Source organism: Triticum urartu, chromosome 3 (assembly GCF_003073215.2).
Source record: "Triticum urartu cultivar G1812 chromosome 3, Tu2.1, whole genome shotgun sequence".
Classification (NCBI taxonomy): domain Eukaryota; kingdom Viridiplantae; phylum Streptophyta; class Magnoliopsida; order Poales; family Poaceae; genus Triticum; species Triticum urartu.
In genome coordinates this window covers 712,552,525-712,562,806 of record NC_053024.1, presented here as the reverse complement: position 1 = coordinate 712,562,806, position 10,282 = coordinate 712,552,525, and the positions used below count along the sequence as shown (strand labels likewise).

Sequence of the window (10,282 nt, the reverse complement as noted above, 5' to 3'; positions counted from 1 at the left end):
GGATTGTTAGAGATGTTGTACTCTTGCATGGGTAAGATCAAATCCCCTACCAATTTTCTAGTACGAATCACAATAAGATAATTTTTGCCCCATTATATTTGGTAGACCCTTCTTGAATATTGTTAATGCTGAAATTGATTGTGTTAAAGAGAAGGTTAAAGTTGGTGATGTATCTCATGAATTAAATTTCTCTAAGTTCACTAGATAACCTCATGATAAATATTTACCTAATAAAGACGATATTCTTGGTCTTGCTTCTATTGTCGTGCCTCTTATTGATCCTTTAGAGCAATATTTGTTAGATCATGAATTAATATGAAAAATATGGAATCTTCTTTAGGCAAGCACCCATCCTTAAGCATAATTTTCCACTCGAAATTTTGGTAGATCCTCCTCCAAATAAGGGTGATCCTGTGTTTGAATTAAAGAAACTCCCAGATACATTGAAATATGCTTATCTAGATGAAAAGAAAATATATTATGTTATTATCAATGCTAACATTCTAGTGCACGAAGAATAGACATTATTGAAAACCTTGAGGAAACATCATGTTGTAATTGGATATACTCTTGATGATCTTAAAGTCACTAGTCCTACTCTATGTCAATACAAAATTAATATGGAGCCCGATGCCAAACCAGTCGTCGATCATCTACCTCAGTTGAATCCTAAGATGAAGGATGTGTTAAGAAAGGAAATACTAAAGCTTCTGGAGGTAGGTATAATTTATCCTATAGCTGATAGTATATGGGTAAGTCTTGTTCATTGTGTCCCTAAGAAAGGTGGCATCACTGCTGTTCCTAATGATAAAAATAAACTTATCCCACAAAGAGTTGTTACATGTTATAGGATGGTAATTGATTTTAGAAAATTGAATAAAGCTACCATTAAAGATCATTATCCTTTGCATTTTATTGATCAATTGTTAGAAATATTATCTTAGGATACACACTTTTGTTTCTTAGATGGATATTTTGCTTTCTCTCAAATACCCATATCACTAGAAGATCAAGAGAAAATTATTTTTACTTGTTCTTTTGTAACCTATGCTTAGAGACGTATGCCTTTTGGTTTATGTAATGCACCTGCTACTTTTCATAGGTGTATGACTGCTATATGCCATGATTTTTGTGAGAAAATTGGTGAGGTCTTCATGGTTGATTGTTCCGTACGTGAAACTTCTTTTGATGACTATATGAGCAATCTTGAGGAAGTTTTGCAGACATGTGAAGGGACTAAACTTGTCTTGAATTGAGAGAAATCCAACTTTACAGTGAATGAAGGTATAGTCATTTGTCATAAAATTCCTGAAAGAGGCATTGAAGTAGACAAAGCTAAAGTTGATGCAATTGAGAAAATGTCATGTCCTAGAGATGTCAAAGGTATAAGAAACTTCCTCGGTCATGCAGGTTTCTATAGGAGGTTCACTAAGGAATCTTTCCGATCTAAATAAGGATATTACAGATACAAATGGTCTAATTGAAATGATGGAAGCAATTCAAAATTTTAAAGCACTCATAACTTTGGAGTATGGCCTAAGGAAAGATGTTAAACTTCACTTGGAAAAACTCTTGAAGCAACAAAACACATACTAGTAGCAGAGGGGGAAATTAAATGGGCTACTTTAAGAAGTGAAAATTCTATATTCTTCCATGCTTTAGCTACTGTCTAGCATAGGCACAACTATATATCTTCACTGACTGGATCAGATTGTTTGGAAGTTTCTAATCATGCTGCAAAATCTTCTCTTATGCAATAAGCTTTTAAGGACATGGTAGGAAAATCAGAGCATTACAATATTCTTCCCGAATTGCTTCACCTATTGCGAGTGCATCATGGTATATCCTTCCTGGAAGAACCTTTCTCTACTTAGAAGATAGATGCCACAATTAAGGACTTGCCGTCAAATAAATCTCCAAGCCCACATGGCTCTAATTCCTATTTTGCAAGGAAGCGTTCGCTAATAATCAAGCAAGATTTTGTGATATTTTTAAACATGTTCTATAGAGGGGAGGTGTGCCTACAAAGTATCAATAATTCTTTCATTTTCCCTGTTCCAAAGAAGCCTGATGCATCCTGTGTTAATGATTACAGACCCATATCCCAACTCCGTTGCACAACCAAATTGCTTACTAAACATCTTGCTAATCCATGTCAATCAATATGGATTCATCAAATCTAGATTTATACTTGATTGTATTGCCTGGGCATATAAATATTTATTCCAATGCCACAAAAGCAAAAATCCCACAATGGTATTAAAGCTAGATTTTGGGAAAGCCTTTCACAAAATGGAGCACGTCATGATTTTAGGTATCTCGAAGCAAAAATGATTTGCGACCAAATGTTGCTCCTGGATTGAGCAGCTTCTTAACACCGCCACCTCTGTTGTATTGTTAAACGGGGTGCCTGGTAACTCTTTTAAGTGCAGAAGAAGGGTGAGACAAGGAGATCCCCTTTCTCCCCTCCTTTTTGGTCTCACAGCTAAATTTTTATAAACAATTTTAGATAGTGTTATGCATAGAGATATTATTCAACCTCCAGTTAAGTTTAACTCCTACCTTGATTTCCCCATACTTTAGTATGTTGATGACACCTTAATCATCATGCCAACATGTCTAGGTCAATTCGAGAATTTGCAACATCTAGTCAATATCTACTCCAAGGCATCTGGGTTAAAGGTTAATTACCAGAAATCAAGCATGTTACAAGTCAATACCCCAAATGACACCTGCAACATCTATCCAGCATTCCGCGATGCACCATGGCACTTTTCTATTTATTTATTTAGGTGCTCCACTTAGTTTCACCAAGCCAAGAATGGATTTTTTTAATGTTCATCATTGACAGAATTCAGAAAATGCTAAATGTTTGCTCTCAGTTCTTGAGCTATGATGGCAGATTGCTCATGGTCAATCCAATTTTGTCTTCTCTGCCTACTTTTCTTATGAGTTGTCTACTTCTATACAAAGGCACCATAGAACAGATTGATATATATAGGAGACATCTCTTTTGGAGAGGCAAGGATCTCGAAAAGAAAATCCCTCCTCTCGCAGCTTGGGATCCTCTCCCTCCGTCCTATAACATAAGAGCGTTTTGGACACTAGTGTAGTGTAAAAGATGCTCTTATATTATGGGACAGAGAGTAGTTTGTAGGCCAAAAGACAGAGGTGGATTGGGCATTTTGAATTTGTCCCTACAAAATACATGCCTTCTCTTGAAATGGTGCACAAGTTTATCAATCACATGGATATCCCCAAGATCAACCTGGTTTGGGAAGTGTACTATGGGAAGGGTTTCCACCCAACTACAACATCCACTATATCTTTCTGCAGAGAGATTGCATGAAGCTTTTCCCAAATGATAAAGAACTTGAAACTAGTACTCTTCACAATGGCCAGACTTATTTTGGTCTGACAACTGGAATGGGATTCCTTTGATTGGAGTTTGGCCATACGCACATTCCATTGCTATCAGCCCGCATATCACCCTCTTTGATTTATATCAAGCAGAGGATTTAGCAAATGTTTTCCATTTGCCACTGTCTGAAGAGGCATGTGTGCAATTCCAGGAACTTGAACTTCTAATTCAAGATCTAACCCTCACCTCAAAAGTAGACTAGTGGCAATTGTCTAAGGGATCAAATCAATACAAAGTTTCTAAGGTTTATAGGTTGCTTGCCATTGCACCTGAGGTTATGCCAATGATCAAATGGATATGGAAAACTTGCTGCCAACTCAAACACAAGATCTTCTATTGGCTCCTCACAAATGACAAGTTAAATACTGGATCTCTCCTACAAGGAAGCATGTTTTTATTCACGATTACACTTGTGGAAATCAGAGACCATCTCTTCTTTCATTGCCCCATTGCACACTTGTGCTGGTCCTACATTTGTACAATTTGGGCACCAACTATGCTAGGCATACATGATGAAGTTACACACCTAAAGAACATGTTGAATGTGACTTTCTCACTGGAAATCATCATCTTAGTACATGTTGAACTGTTTAAGACACTACTCTCTGTACTACTGTTTAGTTGCTGTTTCCTTGTTTAAAATCAAAATTGAAGATGCCAACCGATCATGCGCACGCGATGGTAGGTCAGCCGCTCGATCTATGGCTGACCAGACCGAGCGGTGTTGCTCGATCGGTCACACGGTCGCTCACTCCTTTCCGCGTGAGTGACCATGCCATGCGTGCGTACGTGCTATCGGCAGCAACGGCACGTACGTCGATGTCATGCATGCATCCCGTTGGTGCCGTGCACGTCAACCTACTGGCATACTTCCAAATCCAAATCTAGGATGCCAAGCTCCATGCAGCTAGCTAGCTGCGAATTTCAGACCACGAATTGCTACCAGATCGATCCTCCTGATGTTGACTGGAAAGTAGTGGCGGGCTACTGGAATCCTCTGATACTTAACAAACTCTGAGCACCCCGCAACGCTCGGAGCCCAAGCCGCGACCCTTTCCGCTATCGATCTTGTGCCACAGCGTCTGTATACGATCCCTTTTAATAGGCATCACCCAGCTAACTCCTAACTAATAATGGCATTGACAGCTCCTGTGGCCTCCCCTATTCCTACGACAGCGCTAGGCCCAACCCTCCACCGACACCTCCGTCCTCGCTAGGCAGCCCCGTCGCCATTGCCGGCGCGCGCGCGCAGGCGCAGCAATGACCTCCTCCTCCGCCGCCTCCTCCTCCCACCTCCATATTACCATCACCAACGCCTCCTCCACCATCACCACCAACACCAACGCCACCAAATCGCAGTCGCAGTCGCAGCACCACCACTCCAGCAGCGTCTCCCCCCGCAGCGGTGGCTCCGGCGGTGGGGGTGGGGGTGGCACGACCAACCAGGCCTGCGCGGCGTGCAAGTACCAGCGGCGCAAGTGCAACCCCGACTGCCCCCTCGCGCCCTACTTCCCCGCCGACCAGCAGCGCCGGTTCCTCAACGCGCACCGCCTCTTCGGCGTCAGCAACATTCTCAAGACGCTGCGCCGCCTCAAGCCGGAGCTCTGCGACGCGGCCATGCAGACGCTCATTTACCAGGCGGAGATGCGCGCCATGGACCCCGTCGGAGGCTGCTGCAGCATGATCATCGACCTCGAGCACACCAGCGAGCTTCTGTCGGCCGAGCTCGCCGCCCTGCAACAGCACCTCGACATGTGCCGCCAGGCCGCATCTGGCGTGGCCGGCGGGGACGTCATGGACGGCCCGTGCGCTGACCTCGAGGTCACCTCCTCGAACCACCAGCCGAAGCAGCTGCTCCTCCACGCCGACCAAGATCAGGTCGTCGACGCGCTCTACGTCGCCCAAGAAGGCGCCGACCCCGTGATGCAAAATGGCGCCGATCACGACGACAGCCGGCAACCGCAATATCACGGTGGACAGCAGCAGCAACAACAACAGCAGCTGTACGACTATTTCTACTACGAGGCAACCGGCGCCGGCAGCGATGAAGCCGGGAGAAAGCCCAGTGGCAGCGGCGTCGACATTAACGTCGACGTCATGCAGCATTTCGATTACGACTCCAGCTGTGAGGTTGATGATCATCACAAGGTGGATCAACTGGAGCCGATGATCTCGTCGAGCCTCGAAGAGCACTACCAGATCGGACAGAAGGAGTACGAGATGAAGGTGGCGTCATTCGTCGATGTGTTGGACGTCAGGCCGGAGCTGCAGGCGGTGGACGGGAACGCCGACATCGGCATCAAGGAGGAGCTACAGGAGGAGGATCCCAAGAATAACGATGACGACATCGCACTACGCAAAGCAGCACACATGGCTGAGTCGTCACATTGCAGGCTAGGGTTGGGCTTTTAAGTACATCTCTCTAATGCGCCATCAACCCATTCATGTGCCTACGTTTGCTTAACTTGTTTTGATAGAGAGAGGCTGTAGAAATCATATTGTTCTTTTTTTCAAATCCGCCGCGGCTCTATAGTCTATATTAATCAACAACAATATTACAGGAAATGGGCAAAACAAAAAAGAATATATAATCCACTCCTTAGAGAATTGTCCCCTCACCACATGATGTGGTAAGCAATCCAAACTATTAAAATAAATTGTCGACTCCATCCCGTACATCCTCAAGACGGTCGGAGTTGCCTACGCTGGAGTTCCACGCCGTCACTAGAACAATAAAGTTCTACCAATGCAGGTAGTCTTGAAATTACCGTTCTCAGCCGACACCGTTCTCAGCCGATACGTGTCAGCGACATCGATCCCTAGGAATCCACGAGCTGAAGAAGAAGACGATGCCGAGTTTCTCATAGCTAGACGTCTTCCTGTGTCTGCAGAATACCGAAATCGGCGCCGATACTGCCGAAACACCACTGGCATATGAATACACAACCAACTACCCCTATGTTGAGCATAGAGGGAGGCCAACTTGTCAAACCCAATCCTGTGATCCTGTCTCTAGATTCGACAACTCGGGTAGTCCTATCAATGTCTATGCGCTGGACATCTCATTGATAGGACTACCTGATCAAGGGCGTGGTACTGCACTTCATTGCCAATCGTACAACAAGATCTTCATTGCCCATTGTGCACAAGGAAGGAGTGGTAGCTCACCTCACAACCCTCTTATCTTAGACCAAAGTGTGTCCAAATGTGCAACGTCGAAGGTTCTCACAATAGTGACTTATGGGGCTTTTCAAATCTCTGGGATTAATCCAGCTCAGACCAATTTTTTTTAGGAAAAAGGGGTTCACCACAGATTTTCATTAAGAAAACCATAAAAAGATTCGTACAGGTAACAACCATTACCACACACCTCAGACGAATTTTGTATTGCGCAATTTTCTTCAGTAAGTCAGGTGGAATATCAAGATGCAAAAGGTAATTATAGAGATCGATTACAATTTCGAATATCTTTTTGTTGTAACCCGAACACAACAAGCGCCGCCTTGTCGTCTGGGAGATGCCTTCTGTGGGAAAGTATCCGGTACTCCCAGCATTGGGGTTTTCCCTGTGCTCCAAATTAAAAAAAACCATTATTGAATGTAACAAAAAATTCCGGAAAAAGATGTGAATGTTCACAAGCAATTTGACTACAACCTCTACAAATTTCAGGTCCACTCGGAACTTACATTGAGAAACAAAAATGTAAAATCTAGCATGAATAGTGTAAGAAAAAAGACAAAAGCAACATTGACACTATTCACATCTGGATTTCACTTTTTTGTTTCTCAATGTGCATTTTGAGTTTGGATCTGACATTTTTAGGAGTTGTAGTCACATTCCTTGTGAACATTCATCTTTTTTCCGATTTTTTTTGTTACATTTAAGAATTGTGTTTTGAATTTGAAGCACCAGGAGTACCCCAAGGATGGAAGAAACTGATACTTTCCCTACCTTCCGTTGCACTTCTGCCGATAAAGCTGAGGTTGTGGCCATTAGAGAGGGACTGTTTGATCTAGAGGAAACTCTAGGGGGCCTTTTATGTTTGGAATCTGACTGTGCATCTGTGATCAGACTGGTTGATCTCGACACTCTGAACATGTCTAGCCTGCACCCAATCGTCAGTGGCCTCAAGGATTCGCTGAAACAATATGGCCCATGAGCTTGCTTCTGCGGCGATAATGTATGGTGACTTTTCCCTGATTGCGGATATCCATGTTCATTTTAAATCTCTGCTTATGAAAGATTGTAATCAGGTTCCTACGAATTTATAATCCCGTTTCTACCTCAATAAGGCAAAGTTGGATCATTAGTTAAAATTACATGAAACATTGCACTTGTGAATTATAAAAGGAAAAATTGTAGAATGTTTTCGAAAACAACTTCAACTAATTTTGTGCTACTAAATCAATAAGGTAAAATGCAAAAATTAACTTTGTTGTAACTTCCATTTTATGACACATATCGATGCATCCATTTCAACTTATTCCACCTAGTGAACGGCAAAGTTGGATCATTAGTTAAAATTACATGAAACATTGCACTTGTGAATTATAAAAGGAAAAATTGTAGAATGTTTTCGAAAACAACTTCAACTAATTTTGTGCTACTAAATCAATAAGGTAAAATGCAAAAATTAACTTTGTTGTAACTTCCATTTTATGACACATATCGATGCATCCATTTCAACTTATTCCACCTAGTGAACGGCAAAGTTGGATCATTAGTTAAAATTACATGAAACATTGCACTTGTGAATTATAAAAGGAAAAATTGTAGAATGTTTTCGAAAACAACTTCAACTAATTTTGTGCTACTAAATCAATAAGGTAAAAATGCAAAAATTGACGCCCACCTTGGGGCTCGAACCCAAGACCACAAGGTTAAGAGCCTTGCGCTCTACCGACTGAGCTAGACGGGCAATGGTTGCACCAAGTCCAAATCACGTTAATTTATAACATTTACAGTATTTTTTTCCAATATCAACGGCCCAAGCATAAAGTACTGTATGCAGAAGTTTACCATTGAAAGATTTTTGAGCAGACGAACACCGAAAAGTTCCACGAGAAATTAAACATGTCATGGTCACGTTCCAAAGCTCCAAGATCATACATATAGAACTCTAAAAAAGAATGATCAATCTTCAAAACCAAAAAAGAAAACATTTCTTACTGCCATGGCAGAAAACAAAGATCATCACGTTCTCCTCCGGTAGCGTCATGGCCATCCGCGCTCCATCGGTGAGCGCGGACATTGTGCTTGTCACCCGCACGCTGGTGACACGTGTCGAACCCGTCCAGTGGCGCCGACACGGGCGCTTACAACCTGGGCTGGAACGCGTCGCGCACATGGCGTACATGGAGACGAGAGCGGCGTGAAGTTGAATATGGTGCTCGTGTCCAAGATCGTGTTGCCCCTGCCAGTGGCAGGGTCGAACGACGTGAGTGCCGACGCCGTCATGGCCACGGCCCTGCCGGCCATGTGGATGCCGACCATGTCGATGTAGTACACGGTGGGGCGGCGAGGGTTGTACACGAGAAAACAATCGGTCAAGAGAGACATAGTGGGCATGAAGAGAGTAGCCATGAAGTGTCTACCTAAATTTGCCATTGAAAATCTGGGTTGAAATGGTAAATGTGCAAAAAAATAGACATAACATGACGGAACTTTTAAAAAATTGATCTCTAAATCATGGTAAATTCAAAAATATATTTCACTATAGTAATGTCAACTATCTATATGTACCTGAAAATTCATGAGAAAATTAAAAATGTGTTCTCTAACACATGGAAAAGATCTATATACACTAGTGCAGAACCGGGCAATAGTACCGGTTCGTAAGGTCTTTTAGTGTCGGTTTGGTAACCGGCGCTAAAGTGTAGGCACTAAAGCCCCCCCCCCCCCCCCCCCCTTTAGTACCGGTTCAGCACGAACCGGTGCTAAAGGGCAACCACGTGGCACGAGTCAGCTTCGGGGGCAGGGAGCCCTTTAGTACCGGTTGGTGTCACCAACCGGTATTAAAAGGTTGGGGGGTTTTGGGTTTATGATTTCTTTTTCATTTAATTTTGTGATTTTCATTTAATTCTTTTTCGTTTGCTGGTATTTTACGATACTACATATTGTACATGTTATGCATATATATAAATAGAATTTCTAGTAGAACCGTATATATATATATATATATATATATACATATATACATACATACAATTTCTCCTAATTGGTGCCTTCGGAGTACGATAACAATTGGAAGTGGTTCATGGGGGCGGTAGCGGGTAATAGTATTCTCCTTTGGGATCTATGACCTGGTCGAGCAAAAATCCCGCTATTTCCTCTTGAATTGCTTCTATGCGCTTCTCTATTAGGAGCTTCTCCCGCACCTCTTTGAACTGTTAAGAAGGAGATCAATATGCATGTGTATTAGTTGTGTGACTAGATATCGATAATGGTGTAAAAATTGTGAATAGTGTTCTGACAAACGTACCCACTCCTGTCTTTGAGATTCGCTCCTTTCGGACGCCATCATGCGAATGTTCTCGCAAACGTAGTATGCACACAGATTATTCCCCGACGCCTTCTTCAGGGCCTTTAGAGAATGGAATTTGATCAGATAATAATTAATCAAGTATGATAATTAAAGAGATGGCAGCTAGCTAGTACTACTTAATTACTTACCTGGGGTCGATACCATTTCAGATTTTGTTTCCATGGGCCTGGAGTGACCCTGATAAACTTTGCCCAAGCCCTGCCCGCCGACAAAAAAAATGAATAAATGGGTTATTAAATAGTTGTTATTAGGAAATGAAGAACTAATTAAATAGGCCGAGATATATTTAATAATGATTGAAATTACCTGTTGACTAT

The 10,282-nt window shown here is 42.5% G+C and overlaps 1 protein-coding gene and 1 non-coding gene across 2 annotated transcripts; one reads left to right on the top strand and one right to left on the bottom strand.

Moving 5' to 3' along the window:
• The first annotated feature begins 4,681 nt into the window (after positions 1–4,681).
• On the top strand, positions 4,682–5,833 carry LOC125549348. The gene has a single exon (XM_048712786.1). It carries the CDS (start codon positions 4,682–4,684, stop codon positions 5,831–5,833), a length of 1,152 nt encoding a protein of 383 aa, XP_048568743.1.
• Positions 5,834–8,266: 2,433 nt separating this feature from the next.
• TRNAK-CUU lies at positions 8,267–8,339 on the bottom strand. Its single transcript has one exon. It is a non-coding gene; the product is annotated as a tRNA-Lys (tRNA).
• Between the last annotated feature and the right edge of the window lie 1,943 nt (positions 8,340–10,282).